Raw genomic sequence first — 21,768 nt, 5'->3', positions numbered from 1 at the left:
TTCCCGCTATCTGAACGAAACAGTTATTCCCATTTCAGCTGATTGTACACAGATGTCATTTGAGAGATTTACTATTAAGGAAAATGAAACGTCAATTGGAATGGACTGTGGTGATTTCGCAGCCTGCATACTCACTACATATTGACAGTGCACATTGCAGTGTTGTATAGCATTGGCCATGCTATACAACTAATGTACAAATAAACAACTATACCCTAAATAGTGTTGTATGTAATGTTCACTATATAGGGATTAGGGAACAAGTGAGCCAATTTGAACATAGCCTAGGCCTTCATCAGAGGTCTAATAGTAGAGGTGAAAAAGGTGTAGCTCATTACATCTATTAGACCTCTCTGGCCTTTTCCCAAGATTCTCAGCCGACTGAGGGGTCCTTACGCACAAGGCTTGCTGACGTGATTGATATTCTATACGCTGTTTAGTCTTCAGACCAGAGAGAGCAGACAAACCAAATCTAAGTGCACATCCACTCCTCCCATCCCATTCATTTCAAGGCAGATAAAGCTCAAAAAGAACCGTCAGCAGTTCTGTATGTTTGTCTACTATTTACAACTCAGCTCGTGAACCATTCGTTTTCAGAAACCGAAGAGAACCATGTTCCAGTGGATCAGAAGAGAATTTAATGGTTGTGACCTAATACAGTAGTCAAGAAGTACTACTCACAATCAGAATGATGGGGAGGGGTACTGTTCTAACTACTGTTAGATGTTTCCACCTGTTCTAATTATAGGCAACTATGAAAAGGCAGAGCAGTGCACATTTCACCTGTTGAACTGTATATACATCTGCCTGTTAACAAGGCTTGCTTTTCACCAAACGGTACAACAACCACACATTTGTTTATGTCATCAGTTAACATAAGACACTGCATGATGTTCACATTTTTACATTAATGTCAAAATCCATTCCAATATTTGGAAGTGCCTATATACATTATTTACATTTAAAACCTTAATTAAAACAAATGGGGCTGTCTAATGATGCTACTTGCTATTCTAAGCCATTGAGAATGTTTTGAAAGACATATAGAATTCATATAACATAATTACACATAAACTACAAGGAGTATGTGTGTAAAACATTTGGAGGAATTTTCAATTGTCCTACTTCTATTTTACAGAATGCCAAAGTCCAGCTCAAGCATACATTTATCTGATATGTTGAAATGGCAGTGCAATCAAAATGAGTGACTTTTTAACCAGTGTCATTAAGCACACTTTAAATCATTGTTTTAAATATTTGTAATTCAATGTATTACTGTCTGTAAAGCATTATAAAAAAAGAAAAAATGCATGTGGTATTATTGCCTTCATTTGTCAAAACCTATGGATAAAGTCAACATTTAATTAAAAATACAATAAAATCCTTAATGGCAACTGTGTCAACTCTACAGTGATGCAAAGTTATTTGCACTAATATTTGGCGTTTTATTATAAACAGAAATGCCTCCCTCACTATTTGCTGCACTATTATGTGGGGTTTGCTTTAGTGCTTTATTTGTACATAGCATTAAGGGACTAGAACGCACAAGAAAAACATACTATGGCTTGTTTCATTTAAAAACATAAATTATTATGAAAAATATTATGAAAAATAAGTAAGTTAACCAGCAACCATATTGGCTACAACGTAATAAAACAATTTAATCATTAAGGCACTTAGTCTTTAACTTCTGATATATATTTTATGATGGTTTTACAATATTTAATAGTGTTAAATTGTTTTTATGTTTTTAACTACAAAGAAGTTCTGAAACTTAAATGCATTTACCATTCACATGGCATATTTAAGTCTAACCACTATCATAAATCTCATTCTTTAAGTTTTGAAAGCTGGAATATTTTACACTATTAAAATTAAGTTATTCCTCAAATATAATTGATATTGCTACATTTGGTTAAAGGTGCAGTCTGTAGGATGTAGATATAAGGGCTCAGTCTAAGGTAACGAAAACACCACAACTCTTATTTTGATTGGGTTAGACACTAATTGAACATAGTTATGATTTTTATATTGCATTTCTGCCAAGTCCGTTCCGCTAGATTCCCCTTATGTTACACACTGCCGCTTTAACTATAATTTTATTCAAACACTGAAATAATTTAATGTGTATCCATTATAACCAAAGAAATTGCTCCAAATTTTGTTTTTAAAGCTGTATCTTAATACTGGTAAAAACTGGTTACATATGATGTGCGTACTGCCCTTTCTTCATTATTTTCTCTGAATCATATTATATAAGCAGCATACTCAAACTTAACTCATTCAACATTCATATGGTACGTCCATTTCAAACCAAAAGTCATAATCGCACACACACACACACACACACACACACACACACACACACACACACACACACACACACACACACACACACACACACACACACACACACACACACACACACACACACACACACCAATGCTGTAATGAAAGAACGAGGCAAGTTTAAAGGGTGTTGCTGCAAAGTGGACCATTTGCAGAGGGAAGTTTCAGCACAACACATCCATACTTTCTGTGATATCATTTGCTGTCCCGCTCCTTCGGGGGAGGGTTAGGGCTTTCCGCCTCTCTGGCGGGCAGGAGGTCGTAGTGACAGGGAATGTGGCTGTTTTTGGGTAAATCGTACGGGTCCTGACCAAATACAACATGGCCGTTGCCGTTCTCCGTGGAATACAGTGTGCTTACACTGGGCTCTGTACACAAACAGAAAAAAAGATATATAGGTAAGACAAGGCTTTTTTTTGTTATCATGGGTGGGAAATTAAAAAGAGATTTGAAAATTCAACACAAGAATGAAACAAAATTATACCTAAAATTTGCCTGGGATACATAATAAGAATAGAACAATTTTATACTAATTTATACAAATACATGTAAACTACCCATATTTTCTAAACATCCCCATGGATATATGACTTAACAATGACCAATAATAACTAACAATTCTTCCAAAATGGCGGCGGTCGTTGCGACGTGAACTCCCACTGAACAACCTCTGCTCAGCCTTCAAACATAACCTCTGCTCGGGTCACTCACCGACTTCGTACACGTTCCTGTTGGTGGGGCCGGAGTTGATCTCGGCGTAAGGCGAGTCACGCCTGGCCGGGGACTTCATCTCCACGTAGCCGCACTCGCTGTTCTTGGGGCACAGCAGCGGGGGGTCCTTGATGGTGGCGTAGGGGTTCTCCGAGCTGTTGAGCGAGCTGGAGCTGGCGTGGTACGGCTCCCCCTTCACCAGATCTGAGTCAGCCATGGGAACACCGGTTAGCGGCTCGAAACAACGACGCAGAATTCTGCTTGTACCGATGATGATATTCACAGCAACTATTGTTATTGTTTCTCTCATTATTAATGTTACAATTATTTTTAATAGTAACAACTACTATCAGCGTTATAATTAGCATTGTTATGGTGTTTATTATTATTATTATTATTATTTAATACCTCGTAATGATTTCCCGACATATCTTCGGTCAATTCCATATGCTCCTGTAAGAATAAAAAGGGAAATGGTCAATAAGTAGCTGAAAATGTCAAGGAGATTAATGCACAAAGTGTTGTGTGGGTATGGTGCGTGTGCACCTGAATGCATAACATCCAGGGCACTCCCTCTCACCCAGCTCGTTGAAGCAGTCTCTCTGCTTCCAGTCGGCGGGCAGGGTGCCCGTGTGTTCCGCTAAAGGTGACCTCTTTCTGTGTTCCGCACCCTTCAAGGTCACAAACAGCTGGCTATTCTCGGCCTGAGATGTACACAACAGAGCACAACAATTGCTACATTTGCGTGAATAGCGCCATCCGACTGCGTCACCTAGGGTTTTTAAATAATTTCATAAAAGTGATAAAAGAAAAATTCCTCGGAGCCGTCACAATTGAGTTTTTAGTGCCGTCAACGTTACAAACATCTGAAAGGATGCCTTTGCGATTGTGCTTGAATTACAGCTAGCACTTTCCGTCCTCCAGGGACGTGGGCGGCCTACCTTTGCGTACGGAGGAGGGAGGTGGCTGCTGTTTGAGGGGAAGGTACACTGAGTGAGCGTATGGTAGCTGGGGTTGGAGAAGTAGTTGCTGGGATGTCCCTCACGAGCCGCAGCTTGCTGTGCGTCTTGAGAATCAAACAAAGTACGACACGCGATGTTTGAATGATTTGGATGAGGAGAAACCCGTCATGAAAATGGTTGGTTGTCGGATGTTTTCTGAAATCGTTGGGGGAAAAGGTCAAGGCGTATAGTCGGTGAACCTACCGGCCATGACGTAGTCAGCAGAGATGGGCAAGGCCGGTGTGTAGGTGACTGCCGGCATGCTGGACTCTTTTCCCTTCAGCTTCTTTCTGTAGATGATGAAGAGGAGCAGGAGGAAGATCACCAACAGCACCAGGACGATGATCCCGGCGATGGCTCCGATCTGGTACGTGTCCACGGGCATGGCGGCGCTGGTCAGGCTGTTCAGGTTGCCGACGACAACCAGGCCGGCTAGCGGGGACAGAGAACGACTAAGTTAGAGTGTCAATAAAATAATCTCACAAAGAAATACAAAAATGATATCATCTTTTATCAGTGTCATGAAGATACCAGTGTAAACATTTATACATTGCAGAACATCGTAAAGAAGATATGTAATCGCGTGGTATTTGGCGGGTGTGGATGCGTTGTCCAGGCTCGGTCGCTTAGGATATCATCGCCAAGGAAACAGGCGACTTTTAATGCGATGGTCGCACTTCATCCTCACAAACTCTGCATCACGGCGACTATTATCATTTTTATTAACATTTAAGCCCACCTTGGTCACACCTGGCCCCCCTCCAGCCGGGGTTGCAGTAGCACGTCCCAGTCATGTGGTCACAGCTGGAGTTGTGGAGACAGTCACACACCTGGCGACAGCCGTAGCCGTAGGAGCCAGGGGGGCACTCTGGGGACAGAGAAGGATGATTATCGTGAGTCATGTGGAAGAAGACCCTTCCTCAAGATAATTGGAGATCATGTGCAAATGAATGTGCTCAGCCCAAAGCACACTTGTTGTCGGGACGCACGCAAAATAAGGATTTTGAATTGAATAGACCTTATTCTATAGGAAGAGAGCGGAAAGATATGTTTTGTCGGCTCTGTTGAAACAACATAATTGTATTTATTTGTTAGGTTGCGCTACAAGTCTGACCCGACAGGTGGCGCTGTGTGTGCTTTGGGCTTCAGAGCCGTATTATTATTGTTATGAGGAAGGAGGGCAGTACTGACTCTGTTCACAGTGGTGTCCCATGAAGCCCGTTCGACAGGTGCACTGTCCCCGGATGTGGTCGCAGTCCGCTCCGTTCTTACACAGGCAGAGCTGAGAACACTCTTTGCCGTAGAAACCCAACGGACAGCCTGATAGAAAATGAAACAGGACAAAGCGTCACAATGACGTTCATCGAATACATCCAACAGATATTCAAACGTGCTCACTTTTTTAGCAATTCAAGTTTTTATATTGTGTACATGTTATTATTACCTTAAATATAACACCCCAAAATATATTGAATGTATTATACCTTACAATATTCAAACAAAGTTTAGTTAAGTTGAATTTAGTTCTGTTTTAATTCACGATTGTGTGTGTGTGTTTGAGTGTATGTGCTTATTTTATTTATTTTTACGTTTGAGTGTATTAGTGTGCATATATGTGTATGAATTCATGCACATATGCAAGTGTGTGTGTTTACGTGCCTCCATGTGTGTGAAGGTGTGATTGTGTGTGTGTGTGTGTGTGCGTGTGACCCACGTTGTGTGCAGTACAGGCCGGTCCAGCCGGGAGTACACTTGCACTCCCCGTCGTATGCGCTGCAGTAGGCCCCGTTGTGACAGTTGCACGTATGGATACAGTTTGGCCCCCACTGCCCCGGGGGACAAGCTGGGAGACACACACACACACACACACACACACACACACACACACACACACACACACACACAGTTAGATGCCTTAATTTGCATCCAAATTTACAAAGAAGGAGAAAAAGATCCAAACATTTTGGGAAGAAATATTGATAATGCAACAGGTTCGAGGCTTACATGCCTTTACAAGGCCTACATGATAGGTTGGTAAGATATTACACCAAACACTTATGGATAAGGGTTCGGTGCACACACACACACACACACACACACACACACACACACACACACACACACACACACACACACACACACACACACACACACACACACACACACACACACACACACACACACACACACACACACACACACACACACACATAGAGGAAAGGGTTGAGACAGATCTCTCTTAATTGATACCAGCACATAGCACCACCACACAGGTGTTAGACAAAGCCTGGATTCCCCTCCCTTCCCATCACGGTGTTGACCCGTACCCCCTGTCCGTCTGAATGGGACTAAGCGGTGAGTGACGGGGGACTCACGCTGAGAGCAGTCACTTCCGATCCAGCCGGGGTAGCACTGGCAGGAGCCGTCGATGGGGTTGCACGTGCCGTTGTTGGTGCAGCCACAGCCCCACGCACACCTCTTCCCGTAGCGGCCGCTGGGACACACTGGGGGGGGGGGAGAGAGACGCATGTCAGTCGGTTACACACTGGGCTCCGCCTAAAGGGTCAAGCTAACTATCGGTTGGTGTTATATTCAACAATGAAGGAGCAATGAGTGGTGTAGAATAGTGTCGTAACACGTTGTAGATGATTAGTTATGTGTAGTGTGGTGTAGTTTAGCATCGTTTAGTGTAGTGTAGTGTGGTATTGTGGAGTATAGTGTAGTGTAGTGTAGTTAAGCATTGTGAAGTAAAGTGTAGTGTAGTTCAGTGTAGTGTATCATTGTGGAATAAAGTACAATGAAGATTAGTATAGCAGAGCGTGGTGGTGTATAGTGTAGTGTAGTATAGCATTGTGTAGTATAGTGTCCTGTAGGGTAGTAGTGTTGCATTTTGGAGTATAGTGTAGTATAGTGTAGCAGCATTGTTTAAAAGTGTAGCACAGCAGAGCACTGTGAGTATAATGTAGTGTAGTGTCGTGTAGCATTGTGTAGTGTAGTATAGTATAGTCTAGTGTAGCGTGGTGCAGTGCAGTGTACTACATTGTACAGCTCAAAGGCACAATGTGTCCCTCAGCGCTGGATGAAAGAAGCTCACGAAGTGATGTTGGCCGACGTCCGCGTACCTTCGTTACACAGCGCTCCTTTGAAGCCGGGCAGACAGTCACAGAGGCCGGCCACATGATGACACGGGCCGTTGCTATGGACACACTGAGGACAGGCCTGGCTGCAGCGGTGGCCGTAGTAACCAGGGGAACAGACTGAGGGAGGAGGGGGAGGGAGAGGAGATGAGTGCTATTATAACGCTATCATGGTACTACTAGTAACAGGAGCAAAAACAAATAGCAAGAAGAAAACACCTCTCTGCCTCTTGTTTCTACAGTGCAGAACTTGAAGCAGTTTGCTTATTTGACGAATGGTATGCAATGGTACTCGCATGATTCTTTTACTTTTTGTTGTTGTCTTTTAAGGTTTAATGCACTTATTGTAAGTCGCTTTGGACAAAAGCATCAGCTAAGTAAACGGTACTGTAATGTACTGTAATGTCATGTAATGTAAAGAAAGCACGATTTAGAAAAGAAGCAACCCCAAAAAACTGCATGTCCCTCTCTGCTCCCTCCCTCCCTACATTTCTCCCCCATTGAAAGGTGTAGCATTTGCACACCTGTGGTCGACAGGCAAGGATTCCCCAAACCAATCAGATCCTGATCTGTTTGCAATCTGTTTACAATCTAAATCGCCTCATTCAGACACACGCAGACATTCACACCGAGCATTTCCCTCACTATTAGCGGACGGATGTCTACAACATTACTAACAAATGACACTCAGGTCACAGCTCTTAAAATCCTGCTGACAGCCCCTACAGGGAACATGCATGGTATGCATGTATTCTACACGCCGAGTCTGCTTTATGTGACTCACTCCTCTGGCAGGTGGTCCCTCTGAATCCTGGAGCGCATTCACAGGTCCCCTCGTCCGGGGAACAGGAGGCCCCGTTCTTACAGTTACACAGGAGGGAACAGTTCGGGCCCCAGCGGCCCTCGGGACATACGCTGTCACAGTGAACACCTGGCCAAACATGTGGGAAAGGACACGAATGAGGGGTAACACATACTGTGTCGTACTGGTACCGTAGATAATAGTGATTATGTGGCACTTGATGTACACACATCATACTTTAGGTATGATTAATGTATTACATCAACAGTGTCATGGTCGTTAATGCATAATTTCAATAATGTCGCGCCTACTGTTCATAGAGTCTACCTTAACGGTCTGTAATGTTTACATTTGGTTGTTGCATGTACATTTAGATACACTAACTCAACACTTAATTTCATCAAGAAGTATCCAGCTAGATCAATAACATTATCAATCCTGAAAAATAATAGGTTATGCCTAATTACATTACTTATTATCAGACTCTTAAGAGAAGTTTGGAGAACTGAAGTTTGCACAAAATATAAACGTTTAAGACATCCGGTTCTTGCATTAGTTCATTATTCAAAGAAAAATTGTGACGAACCAAAGGGATGGCTCGATAAAGGTATTTCCCCAGCTCGCTGTTAGTTTGATGAAACATTATCGGTCATGTTTGTGTTGATATTTTTTCTAAAGAACCTCTGACGGGCGCTGAGTGTACAGCCTAGAGTGAACCGCCTCCTTTGATCCTCGGGAGAAGAATATCTGCATATTTGTACTCAACCCTTTCTCCCTTCTGGCGCATTCCTTCGTTTTTAGCATTGAGTGGAGGGCAAAAGTATGCACAACAACAATCCAAACGAAGCAAGTACAAAGCCCTTCCCTGAGCAAGAGGTTGCTAGGCGATGTTGGAATGCTGTTGAAAAACTGCTTAATCTTTGAGTGAAAAAAAAAAAAACACTGAGACATTTTAAGTCCCAGGAGCCCTGGAACTAACATCCACTGCCGTCTACAATTAGGGACTGGCACCAAGGAGGGCGAGAGGCCAACAGGAGCCAAGAGAAGGGCAAGGGGTATGGTGAAAGGGAAACTTTGTTTGTATAACGTTTACAGGTTTAAGAGGAAGTGATGACCAATGAGGCAGGATCCTCAAGTGGCATAGGGGGTTCAACTCCCAGTCAATTCAATCATTGAATTAAGCGTTTATTTATGAGTTATTATTATTATTTATGATTATTTATACATGAATATTGCTAAAGTAATATCGAATGTGAACAGAGGTCTGAGGGAATCTTAGGTCAATAGACATGTATGTATTCATATCCTTTATTCACACGCATTCAGAAGATGAATCCTAATCCGAAAAGGAATCCTAAATATGTCATAATTGTGTTGTGGTGACTGCGACTGGATGGCTTGACTCTCCTTATGCTTAACCGGCCATGCACCCCAACATCGATTTAATATGTTTTCCCCCTATGTATGTATGTCAATTATGGCACCCAATGCACTCCTGACCATCCCTTGAAGGAGGGATCCCCCACTCTGCATTCCTCCTCTAGATTTCTTCCTTGCTGATTAAGGGAATTTCTTCTTGCCCTCTTGGGGGCTTGGGTCAGGGGGATGTCATAAATATTTGGCCTGTTAAGCCCTTTGAGACTGTCATGGTGATTAAGGGCTATGCAGTTACAATTGAACTGAATTGAATTGAACCTAAGATATACGTATCCTATGTTCACACACATTCAGAAGATGAACGGGATCCTAAACATGTCCTCTTTTCATCTCTGGGACTCCTTGTTAGCATGAAGCGGCTGTACTGCATGAACGACCACGATGACATCCCCCTCCCCCCCACACTCACCTGTCCACCCTGCCAGGCAGCGGCAGTGGCCGGTGGAGGGGTGACAGCCGTCTGCGTGGCTGCAGTCACAGCGCTCCCTGCACTGCACGCCGTAGGTGCCGTCCTAAAGGAGGTCAGAAGCAGGTCGGAAGCAGGTCGGAAGCAGGTCGGAAGCAGGTCAGAAGCAGGTCAGAAGCAGGTCAGAAGCAGGTCATTCATGTGTTTGGTGGAAGGGAAACCAAACCTTCCTTTTGGGACCACTCCACTATCAAGGTTTTTTAAGTGCTTTCTTGCTGACTTCGAAACTTCTTTTTCATTAAGGGGGTGAGGCTTTATTGCTATTCAGGGCTCTCGCTCTCTCGCTCGCTTGCTCTCTCGCTCTCTCTCACTCTCTTGCATTCTCACTTCCTCTCGACCTCTCGCTCTCTCGCCCTTTAGCCCTCTCTTGCTCTCGCTCTCTCGCTTTCTCTCGCCATCTCTCTCCTCGCTCTCTCTTGCTCTCTCGCTCTCTCTTGCTCTCTCTTGCCCTCCCGCTCTCCATCCCTCTCGCCCTCTCGCCCATCAAATGCTTTTCTGGGAAAGACGGAAGATAGAATAACTCTTTAAATGGAGTGGCTGTCACAAAATGTAGATGAGTAACATTGCGTTTTGGATTATACACAGTAAAATTATACTTCAGGGAAACGTGAGGATCCCGAATTTCCGGCGTAGCTCACAGCTCATGTACATTCGGGGTCAGAGTCGCCGCCCCCTTGAGTGTACTTTACCCTGACGTAAAAGTATAAAGACCCACACCATATCTCTGCGTGCGTGGTGACAGTTCTGGATGTAAAAAAATCTTTTAAAGATTTATTTAATGCTTTATTACAGTGTGAGATCGAGAGGACGGTATGGGAGATAGAGGGGGAGGATATGCACCAATTGATCACGGGCAGGATTCAAACCCAGGGTCGCCGCGGTCAGGACTGAGCCTATGTGGTACGCGCTCTCCCCAGACTGTGATTTATCTCCTGGTTTGCAGTGGACAGGCCTTGGTCCTCACCTGGCAGTACAGGTCGCACTTCTCCCCTCTCCAGCCCGGGGAACACGTGCAGCGTCCGTCCAAAGCGTTGCAGGCGCCTCCGCTTCCACATTTGCAGGTGAGGTTGCAGCCGATCCCCCAGGTGCCACTGGGACAGCTGATGGAACAGTCCACTCCGTACCAACCTGGGGGTAGGAGGGACACGAGGTGTTCAAAGATGATCTGAGTGTATTGGAACCTCAGCCATGTGTAGGTCTCTCAACGAGACGGGTTTAGTATAGCCTCCAAACTAGTGGTATGCGTCCGTTCTTAATTAAATAGGGGGGAAGAATGTATGTTTCACAAAATGAACAAACTGATTCTGTATTGGTACAATGTTTAACTCGTGATTACGTAGTTAAACAAAAAGAGCAAAAGTTAAACATTTCTGACAAGTTTTTGTCAAGTTGACAACAGATTAGGTTGTCAAATAAAAATGTTTTGGTTTGCCCAATCCCATTTGATGTGGGCGTGGCCACCCCAGGCCCCTCCCTGGACATGGCCCTGCTCCAATGGCTGAAGCCTGTTTCTACACACCGGCTTTACAGGAGCAGGCCCCATCCACCGTTGAACATTCGCCCCCGTTCTTGCAGTTACATTTGGAGGAGCAGTTCACTCCATGTGTTCCCAGGGGGCAAGAGGTGGAACAGTTGGCTCCCTGGAAGAAATCAAGGGTGACATGATTAGAAAGGCATCTCCATTCATTGCAAAAAAAATCCTCCAGCCAACTGTGAAAATAATTAATTGAAAATTCCGTCCAAATGAATCCGTTAATCGACATGTCACAGCAGAAAGTACAGTACAGTAGTGTTTTGTTTTAAGAGTAAAAACTACTCACACAGAAATAACAGAGGTGGAAAGAGTACTAAAATATTTTACTCAAGTACAAGTACTGTTACTCTGTTGAAATTGTACTCAAGTACGAGTAAATTTACCGGTCAAAAAATCTACTCAAGTAAAAGTAAAAAGTTAATAATTTAAAATGTACTTTAAGTAAAAGTAAAAAGTTACTTTTTTACAATCAGTGTTTTCTGCCTCTACTGTGATGTGCAAAAGCCCACCTGGGAAATCGAAAGCCCACCTGGCAAATTCCCATTGTCATTGTGACACAGCACACAGTGCTCAGTCAATGCACACAACAAAATTGCATTTATGCCTGACATGTCGACACAACTTCAGTGGTAGCGTTGTTAATGTCAATACCAAAAAAAACATACATACAATTACAGCAAGAGCAGTCATACAAAATGCCAGGTTTGTTTCCATACCTTGAACCCTGGGGCACAGATACACTTCCCTGTGACGCTTTGGCAGTCCGCGCCGTTCTGACACTGGCACACCTGCTGGCAGGACACCCCGTAGAAGCCCGGGGTGCAGGTCTCGTTGCAGTACAGCCCCGACCAGCCTGGCTTACACTTACACTCCCCGGACATGGGGTGGCAGCTGAGGACAGAGCATGGGGCAGGTAGCGTTAGCTTGTAGTAGCATGTCAGCGGCAGTTACAACAACATGACTTGTGTCTCGTCGCAAACGGCTATAATTCCATGCTGAGTTCAGTGAAAGAATTTCTTTGGGTTTGGGAACTAAAACGGGGGAATGCCGGTTATCTGTTTGAAATCGTAACTTTCCCAGTCACGATAGATTTGTCTTCCGTGTAATTTAATAGACAACTGTGGCATTCATTTTTTCTGTTGATTCATGTATTTTTAAACATTTATGGAACCCTTTAAAGTTTAATTTATTTGGAGAGAAGGGATAGCTAGAGTTAGTGTTTAACAAGATAAAGCGAGCATTTATCCCTCTATTTAGAATACAATTTGAATTCATTTATCATTATTTAATTACAAAAAATAATATTCAAAAGGTTTATTTATATGTAACATTACTTAAATACACTGTTAATTTGTACATTCAAGCCTTTAGTCTTTATCGAGGGTGAAGATTTCAGTAAAAAAAACTAAAAAACACGGCACTCTGGTAACAGAGTTCTCGTGGGGTTGGCGGCGGGGTTGGTGGTGAGGTCAAGCGTGTGTTCCAACAGTTTTCTTTGTGTGCCGACAGAAGGCACATGGAGTGTGAGTGACAACTGGGGCCACCTGACAACAGCGGGCCCATTGAGAAGCACTGCTGCAGTTGTCTGCAGCCGTAACCGTAACACATGCAACCTTGTCACATGTAGCAGACCTCCGCTGGTCTGCTCCTAGTACACACTCGACTCTCTTTCTCAAAGGACTATCATTGTGTCCAATCTTCCACCTGGGCTTTTATTTTTTAAGCTTTCATCTATCAAATCTACAGTAACGGTTGAATATGCATTCAAAGTCAAATCTAATATAGAGTGTGAATTTTTTGCGGGATTTTTTTTAATGATTACTAATTCTAATCTTTGTCATCAATATGTGTGGTGTGTACTGAATACGATTCAGAATATATATATATATATAAATAGATTATAGTTGATAAAGTGGCAACTGTTTTCCAACGGTATTTGAAACAGAAGCAGTAGCCAAAACCTATTGGTTAAAATGTAGCTCTCGGCAACACATACAAAGACATGCATCATTAGGATCTATTACTTATGCATTGTGATGGCTATTTCATCCTTAGCAGTTCTTATGTATTTTTACCCTTGCCTCATGCAAACTAACGTTAGGATCCCTAAGTCTACAATAGACTACAGAAAACCATAATCCACAAAATAGTGTGAATGTGTTAGAGAAAAACTGTTATAATAGTATGGTGGATTGAATAGACTGCAAGACATTTTTTAAATGGCTTTGAAACATTCTTTGAAAACTGTTTAATCATGAGTTATATATATATATATATATATATATATATATAGAGAGAGAGAGAGTTATTATAATCAAGAATTCCCAACCTTTGGAGGACACTTCTCCATTTGAACCCATGAGGAAAACAACGATGAAAAAAAAAAATCAAATCAATGGCACATCAATCTAGTATCTGTTCTAGTTATGTGGTCAGCCCGCCATCGGCCATCCTCCACCACGACGGCGGTCTGCTGATGTGTTTAAAACCCATATCCGTGCCCGAGCAGATGTGAAATATTGTTCATGAATTTTCAAAATGCGTCCACAATAGACTCACAGTCCTATCAAAAAAAAAAGCGAGCGAAAAAACACAGCCCGCTCTGTTTTGCACTGCGTATACTATTCTGCCGCTCACACAACATGATTATACTTTTATACATTTTTCACTACAAATATCAACCATAATCCGCGCCCGGCTTTACTTTCGGGCTCCGCCTCCCTGAGCAGCCTACCTGTGCATGTTCTGGGCCAGGCAGGGGCACCGGCGGTCGCACCTGAGGCCGTAGCGGCCCTCGGGGCACAGCCGCACCGCGCAGGTGTCCCCCGTGTAGCCCGGCTGGCACGTGCACGCGCCGCTCACGTGGGAGCACTGGGCGCCGTTGGCACAGCGGCACGCCTCGGCGCAGCCCACGCCGTACGTGCCCACCGGACACTCCTCCTGGCACCTGGGGGGGGGGGGGGGGGGGGGGTCAGGGGTCACAGGGTCAAGGGTCGTGTTCAATGACGTGACGGATGAGTTTGTCAGAGTGAGAGGATTATGGTTATAACTTTTATTTATTTTTTATTGCTATTTTATTCTCTCTTTATATTCCTTGGGTTTGTTGATAATGGGGCAGTAGGGAAGGTTCAAGCACTATCGTTAGTAAGTATTGTAAGTACTGTCTTTTGTCAGGAAAGGCATTCATCCGTCAGCTATTGTTGGGTGATATGTGAGAGTATCTGTTGTGGTTGACTGGAATGCCCGCTGTTTTAGGAAGTATTTCAGACTTAATGTCGCTTATAGGTCATTGCGGACAAATCCGGCCAATAAAACAATTCTCCATGGGAGATATTTTGAATTCACGTTTTATTTTTGCTATCTTTCTTCTTCAATCTAACATAAGCGTACCTACAGCACCTTTAACTTCAGTCTGTGTATGTTGCACGGTTGAGGATGTGCGCGATTCAAGCACTTCTGTGCTATTAATTACTTTTTGCTTGCCTTTCTTTATTTGTTGGTGCTTTCAAGATGACCTAACCGCTGTTGACGTTCCCTTGAAATAACTCGATAGATTTCCCTCTGTCATTTTCAAGTGAACCCTACGTAGGCACGTCGATGCATGACATTATACACTTTACATCTGTTAATTAGCTAAGCGTCGGAGGGTAAACATAGCTCACCCCTGCAGTTCTGTTCGACGCGCCATGTTTGCCTGAAAAACATCCCGTCATTACTTTTAGAACCCATCCATTATGCCCTCTGCGTTCTTAACCCGAGTGGTCCGATACTAAATAAAACATCGGTGGCCGTTTCTCCTCCGTGGTGCGTTGGCCCGTCTCTCTCCTCGCTCACCCCCTGTTGCCAGCGGGTAAGGGTGTGGTCCCTTTACCCTGGTTACCCATGGTGCTGTACCCTGGCGTTTGGCTGCCCTCAAGACCTTATTTACTCATAAAAAGGCACTTGAAGATTTATTCCTGGCTCCTCACTGGTCTTGTTAAGTATATGGTGAGAGCTCACAGCTAATTATATGGACTTACGGACCGGCTAGGCGCTTACATTCGGACGTGAAAGGAGCGGCACTTTCACCAGGACGGTTCAGAGGACCGTGGGCTTGGAAGTAGGTTACATTTCAACATTTGGACTCCTAATATGGTCGTTTACCTTTTTATCATGTTTAAACATTTCCTTGATTTGTAAAAGCATTGACATCTGTCGTATACTGTCTTGAGTGTTCTGCTGTGTATAATGAAAGTATGAGTAGGAGACACAATACACACAAAGTACAAATACACTGGTGTTGACTGGAAGCCTCGTCTTTACAAAGAATACAGAATTATTAGAAAATGGGAACGTTAGACCACATGTTGGTGATGTTATTTTGAAACGTGGATTTGAACGGCTCCACGGCTAATGGCAGCACGGGTACGGAGGCTTGGCGATACACGAAGGGGAACTCAAAACCACATCCTCCCCAGCCACGGTTACATACATGATTGCATTTGACATCACTGCTTTAGTGGTGGACAGACATGATGTCAGGGCCCAGGACACTGTTTGGCCACAAAACAAAACCATTGTGGCCCCCTCAGCAGATAAGGGCGGTGAAATACATTTTATCGTGACTATCCTGCGTATAGTTTTTCATCTGATCTGAAGAGCTGGTTCAGAGCTGATGACAGAAATTAGAGGAAAAAAGAAGAAGAAAGAATAGTTAGAAAGGAGAGATAGAGTTAGAGGTTAGTTAAAAAATGTAAAGCCGTTAAACTGATATGTAGTTTGTTCAGAAATGACCACGCCATATCTGAGACTCCCAATGTTGTAATTTTGTGCTTTGCGTTTTTTGCGGCGAATAATGTATGGTTGTTGTGCTATGCATGGGTTTAAATAAACGATGGATAATTCTATAGATACTGCATACCGTTCGCCGGTGTACCCCGGTCCACAGAGACACTGGCCCGTTGACGAGAGGCAGACGGCGTCGTTGTGACACTGGCACTCCTGGGAGCAGTTGCGGCCGAAGCGGCCTTCCGGACAGGGCTGCCCGCACACCGTGCCCTGTGCACAACAACGGTAATGTAACCCTATGGCCTCAGCTCTGGAAATAATGACACACACCGCTGTGTGTCATTTACTGGGTGCGATTAATGCCTACACAACATGCAAGTGTTTAGATCAGCAAATCGCCGTAACAAATAACTGTTTACAGACCAGGTGACCTGCCTGCATGCAAGTGTGTCTGTGTGTGTCAGAGCGTGTTCGTGTATGTCCCTCCCTCCCTGTGTGTGTTTGTCTCAGTATGAGTGTGTGTGTGTGTGTGTGTGTGTGTGTGTGTGTGTGTGTGTGTGTGTGTGTGTGTGTGTGTGTGTGTGTGTGTGTGTGTGTGTGTGTGTGTGCGCTTGCGTGCCTGCCTGGGTGGTATGTCTGTGTGTGCTTCTGTATGTGTGTTTCTTTGTTTCTGCCTGTGTATTTGGTGCACATGAGTGTTTAAGTGTCCCTGCGTGCATGCCTGCCCACCCACACACACACACACACACACAAACACACACACACACACACACACACACACACACACACACACACACACGCACACACGCACACACACAAGCACACAAGCACACACATACGCATGCACGCAAGCAGGTGCTTGCGTGCACACACATGTATACGCATGCACGTGTGCCTGCCTGCTCACACACACACGCACACACACACTCATGCACGCACCTGCTTGCGTGCACGCACGCGCGCGTGGGTGTGTGTGTGCGTGCGCATGTGTGTTTGCCTGCCTGCCTGCATGCATGCGTGCATCTGTGTGTGTTTGACCACGTGCGCTTCAACCCCTCTGCCTGCCTGCGTGCCTGCACCTGTGCGTGCGTGCGTGTCAGTCCGTGTGCCTGCCTCCCTGGGTGTGCGTCACAGCACGTCCGCGCGTGCCTGCGTGCGCTTGTGTTTGCCGTACCATCCATCCCGCGGGGCAGGAGCACTCTCCGGTGACGTGGTGGCACATCCCTCCGTTCTGGCAGGGGCATCGCTCCTCGCACTGCTGGCCGTGCTTCCCCGCCGGGCACAGGTCCTCACAGCTGCAGCACAACGGGGCCCACCACAAGGGGCGGTGTCGTTAGTCTCTGAGGCACCACCGGAGCTCTAGGGCGGACTCGATTTTCAAAAGGAGCCTTGTGCTCCCGTGTGTTAAAAGTAAAGGGGCAGGGGGGGGGGGGGGTACACATAAAGACATTAGGGGGGGCCACACAAAGGGGTTTGTGTTTGTTTTTGTGAATGGATCGGCTCTCTGCCTGAGACGTCACGTCCGTAATTTTTTGATCGAAATTAACAAATCATTAATATTTAATGATTTAATATTAACTTTAATATTTCATAAATAAAGATTGAAATCTAACCCCAAATGCCAGATGGGCTCGGTGTAGGGCCCTGGGTTTCACTGCTACCCGCCTTAGCCAGGCCTCTTCTTAGACTGCCTGGGCCGGGTAGCTCAGAGGTCCCCTAACGAGAGGCGACCGGCCCCCCAACAAACACCCAGAGGAATCTCTAACAAACAGCAGACTAAGAACTCAAACCCCCCCTTCAACCAACCCCTTCGACCGTCGTAAAAAATCCAACCTTTTTGTCTTCCTCTCCCTCTGAAGCGACGACAACAACAACAACAACAACAACAACAACAACAACAACAACAACAACAACAGCCACAGCGGATGCACTCACAAAGCGCCGGTGTATCCTGGCGTGCACGTGCACTCCCCGGTGACGTGGTGGCAGGCCGCCCCGTTCTGGCACAGGCACCTCTGCTGACAGCCGTTTCCGTAGGCGGCGGGCTCGCAGCGGGCCTCGCAGCGCCAGCCCCTGTAGCCCGGCGGGCAGATGCAGGCGCCGGTGATGGGGTTGCACAGCGCCGCGTTCTGACACTGGCAGCGGCTGCTGCAGTGGGGGCCCCAGTGGCTGCTGTCACAGGCTGGAGGGGGGGGGGGGGGGGGGGGGGGGGGGAGTGGGGGGGGGAAGACTTGAGTTATACCGTACAATCTAACACCCTCACATCGGGGATATAGGGTACGAACTAGTGCTGTCAGTTAAACGCTTTATTAACGGCGTTAACGCAAACCAATTTTAACGTCGTTATTTTTTTTATCGAGCGATTAACGCAATTCTTTTATTTTTACTTTTCTTTTTTTCTTTTTTTCTTTGGCTCAAAACAAAGAAGCAGTAGCCTGACTGCTATGTTCAAGGCAGTATGTTTGTATGTTCATCGTTTAATTGCACTATAGGCTTTATTTTGTATCTTCCTGTTTTGATCAGTATATGCCAATGTTGTTATCAATAAAAAAACATTTGCACAAGGCAAGCCGATGCACTTCTCCATGTTGATAAGAGCATTAAAATGAGAAAGATTAATGGGACAAGAAATCAAGGGATATTTAGCATAGAAAAAACATTTGCGATTAATCGCAATTGCTCGGATTAATCGTGAGTTAACTATGACATTAATCGCGATTAAATATTTTAATCGCTTGAAGCACTAGTACTAACATTCAGCAAGGTTAGACTGAAGCACTTTTTTGCTCACCAGTCAATCATCTGAACTGAACCAGGCACTTAATATCAGATCAAGTGCACGCTGATGGTCCTTGAATGTTGTCGTCTGTTGTTGCGATGTTATGATGAATGCAGGTATTTTTTATTATATTTTTGGGTCCTGTCTGGACGGAAGTGAATGGAAGATGTCACTGCATGTTTATATGTTTGTCTGTGTGTACAAATGCAAGCACACGGGCCCGGGTCCAATCACGCGCACGCACACACGGTAACGTATGTACACACACACGCACACACACACACACACACACACACACACACACACACACACACACACACACACACACACACACACACACACGAACACACACACACACACACACACACACACGTACACTGGCACATGCACACAAACACACACAGGAATCATAGTGCTAGAATAGATATAACCATTCCTTCCTTATTAGGATAACAAATTGCCTGTGCAAACGTGGTTCATAGAAGACCCTTATTTGGAAAAGCATGACCTCCTCTTTTTATTGGGCTATTTCAGAAAGTGTCAAATTGTAAACGTGCTTTATGCCCTTTTCTTTTTGTTATTTCTTCATTCAAATTTTTTTCATCATCTTTTAAATCATTATATTCATCATTCAGCTGAATATAATGCTTATAAGCTTAAGCTCATCTCCCTCTTATAATCACCTTTTCTTCCATCTCAATGTTTGCTACTGAAAAACTAGAATTTCCTTCGGGATAAATTAAGGATCCAACCATCTACCTGATTGTGAAGTTTGATGTGAAAACCACCTCAGACCAAAGTCACAGTGTGTACACACAGCTGGTACTCAGCGAGTCTGGAGTCCATCCCATCATAACCTGTCAGCCTCGGTGTGACCGCTGTAAACTAGTTAGGGGACCCCAAAGAGCCTTTTGCCACATATTTATTCTAGATCACTTTCATGTCTCCAGACGACCAGGCCAGTGCCATGATTGGCGTCTGGCAATAATCAGGAGGGAACACAAGGCAGTCGCTGTAACGAGTATAACCTTTAATTACAGTAGTCCCTGTTTATATCTGCGCTTACAATGTTTAGCCATTTATTTTCTTATTTTCAACTCCTCAACTCTGATTAGAGTCTTAAAAATACCATGTCAAAGATGTACAACATCCAACATCCAACACTAGTTTGAACTAAAAACGACTACTCATCGTCACATCTTCTTCTCCCCCAGTTTGTAACCATCATACCCAGAGTTGAAGATCAGAGCGTTTGTTTCCTGAGGCATATAGAGATCCTACAGAATGGCTGCTGAAGATGATGCAGAATGACCCAATCCCACCTCAATCTCATTTTACTAGGGCGACGTAAATGATTGAATAAAGCTTTACAACAAAGCTAAATAAAGCTATTATCTTTCTCTATCAACACCACCACTATCAACACCAAACACACGTTTTATTAGGGGAGTCCAGCGCTCAGCTATTGTTCTTCTTTGCTACTATTTACTTTTTCTTCCTTGAGGACGATCCTTACATATTCATATTTCCGTCCAAACAAACTGGTGGACACTCGATAGTACTGTCCCCTCTACACACAGTACATTACACCCAGTGGTGCCTGACCCCCATCGTGTGTTATCGTGGTGGGCAGGGTACAGTATGTCAGCCATGTCCAGAGGGACATTTCTGGCCATCATTGTTCCCCTTCTGAGATCCAATCCCAGCATCCTGGTACCTTTGTTCACCTGACCTAGATTTGATAAAAGCAAGAGTGTAGGGGGGGGGGGTTCCTTGGGACAGAGTGTTCCCTTTCACAAGCCTATTCAAGATCCTAAGAGTGGACGGGGAAGAAGAACAGGGCCTTGTGCCAGATTTGATCACAAGGCTATATGCGACACAGTAGAGGGCAACACAACAAATTAGGATTTCCTGTTCTTCGGTATGTTGTCAAAAATGGTTTGTCCTACGAGCGCAGTGCGGAAAATCTATTTCAGTCTGAAAAAGAATGAATGCAAGGCAGACATAGTCATCTATGAGGTTCAATTTGAACCTGTGGTACTCCATTGTCGGAGAGAGTGATATTATTTAGGGCCACATGTTTGGCGAGGAAAATCGATTTATCTGACAACACCAAAACAAATGTCTGCGAGGGAGAAAGGCCAACAAGCTGCAGTGAAAGCAAGCTGGAGCAACGGGGTTGGGAAAATGGGTGCTTCCACGTTCCCACTGCTTGTTTGTGTCCCAGATGTCCTGGGGTAGCCTCGTGAAGAACGCTCACAGATCTCGCCCCCCTGATCTCACGAGATCTCATCTCAGGTTATTTTTCGAAAGATTTCGAGGTTTAATTCATTTTTATTTGGTTAAAGCAGCATTCTTTTTATCAAAGCACTGAACAATGCCCTGGGCTAAACCAACATAAAATGGCTGAATATAAATCAAATAAAAATAGGATAAGTATATATATGTGTATATACATACACAATGTCTGTATTGTTTTATTTGTCTATGAACAACAGCCTCCACAAACACATTTGAAAGCCAAACTTGTTAACAAGACTTAGAAATTATTTCCCCTTTTCTACATCTCACTGAAACATTTGTGTACATTCTTTGAAGAAAAGCATCCCCTGATCTTGGGTTTGTCATGGGCACTGCCTATCAAAATCACAAGCCTTTTAGCCTAAGGAGATTTCTCTTTCTATTCTTTCACTGTTTTTCTGAAGCTCTTCACTCTCACGCTTCCCTTCTCTCCCTGGATCATCTGTAGTCTTTTGTTGTGTGACCCAATGGCCTGAATAGTGAC

At 44.4% G+C, this 21,768-nt stretch overlaps 2 protein-coding genes across 2 annotated transcripts in view; one reads left to right on the top strand and one right to left on the bottom strand.

Moving 5' to 3' along the window:
- LOC132455842 (protein crumbs homolog 1-like) overlaps nucleotides 1-6,930 on the top strand; it is a 140,772-nt gene extending 133,842 nt beyond the window's left edge. The window contains exon 14 of the transcript XR_009525338.1: nucleotides 6,920-6,930. The gene's annotated coding sequence lies outside the window, so the exon portion shown is untranslated. The remainder of the gene's footprint in view (nucleotides 1-6,919) is intronic.
- The window catches only part of megf10 (multiple EGF-like-domains 10), a 22,356-nt gene continuing 1,203 nt past the window's right edge, over nucleotides 616-21,768 (bottom strand). The window contains exons 2-21 of the mRNA XM_060048395.1: nucleotides 18,140-18,386; nucleotides 17,379-17,499; nucleotides 16,338-16,474; nucleotides 14,172-14,384; nucleotides 12,154-12,328; nucleotides 11,423-11,543; nucleotides 10,868-11,031; nucleotides 9,847-9,949; nucleotides 7,983-8,129; nucleotides 7,184-7,318; nucleotides 6,437-6,565; nucleotides 5,776-5,904; nucleotides 5,253-5,381; nucleotides 4,801-4,929; nucleotides 4,266-4,493; nucleotides 4,002-4,126; nucleotides 3,641-3,764; nucleotides 3,469-3,513; nucleotides 3,061-3,264; nucleotides 616-2,717 (exon numbers count right to left, since the gene is read on the bottom strand). Coding sequence (XP_059904378.1) covers nucleotides 2,545-2,717; nucleotides 3,061-3,264; nucleotides 3,469-3,513; nucleotides 3,641-3,764; nucleotides 4,002-4,126; nucleotides 4,266-4,493; nucleotides 4,801-4,929; nucleotides 5,253-5,381; nucleotides 5,776-5,904; nucleotides 6,437-6,565; nucleotides 7,184-7,318; nucleotides 7,983-8,129; nucleotides 9,847-9,949; nucleotides 10,868-11,031; nucleotides 11,423-11,543; nucleotides 12,154-12,328; nucleotides 14,172-14,384; nucleotides 16,338-16,474; nucleotides 17,379-17,499; nucleotides 18,140-18,386 — 2,978 coding nt within the window. The 3' untranslated portion in view covers nucleotides 616-2,544. The remainder of the gene's footprint in view (nucleotides 2,718-3,060; nucleotides 3,265-3,468; nucleotides 3,514-3,640; nucleotides 3,765-4,001; nucleotides 4,127-4,265; nucleotides 4,494-4,800; nucleotides 4,930-5,252; nucleotides 5,382-5,775; nucleotides 5,905-6,436; nucleotides 6,566-7,183; nucleotides 7,319-7,982; nucleotides 8,130-9,846; nucleotides 9,950-10,867; nucleotides 11,032-11,422; nucleotides 11,544-12,153; nucleotides 12,329-14,171; nucleotides 14,385-16,337; nucleotides 16,475-17,378; nucleotides 17,500-18,139; nucleotides 18,387-21,768) is intronic.

Source organism: Gadus macrocephalus, chromosome 4 (assembly GCF_031168955.1).
Source record: "Gadus macrocephalus chromosome 4, ASM3116895v1".
In the NCBI taxonomy this organism is placed as follows: domain Eukaryota; kingdom Metazoa; phylum Chordata; class Actinopteri; order Gadiformes; family Gadidae; genus Gadus; species Gadus macrocephalus.
Note: the sequence above shows the minus strand (reverse complement) of the source record. Positions and strands in the feature narration are given on the sequence as shown.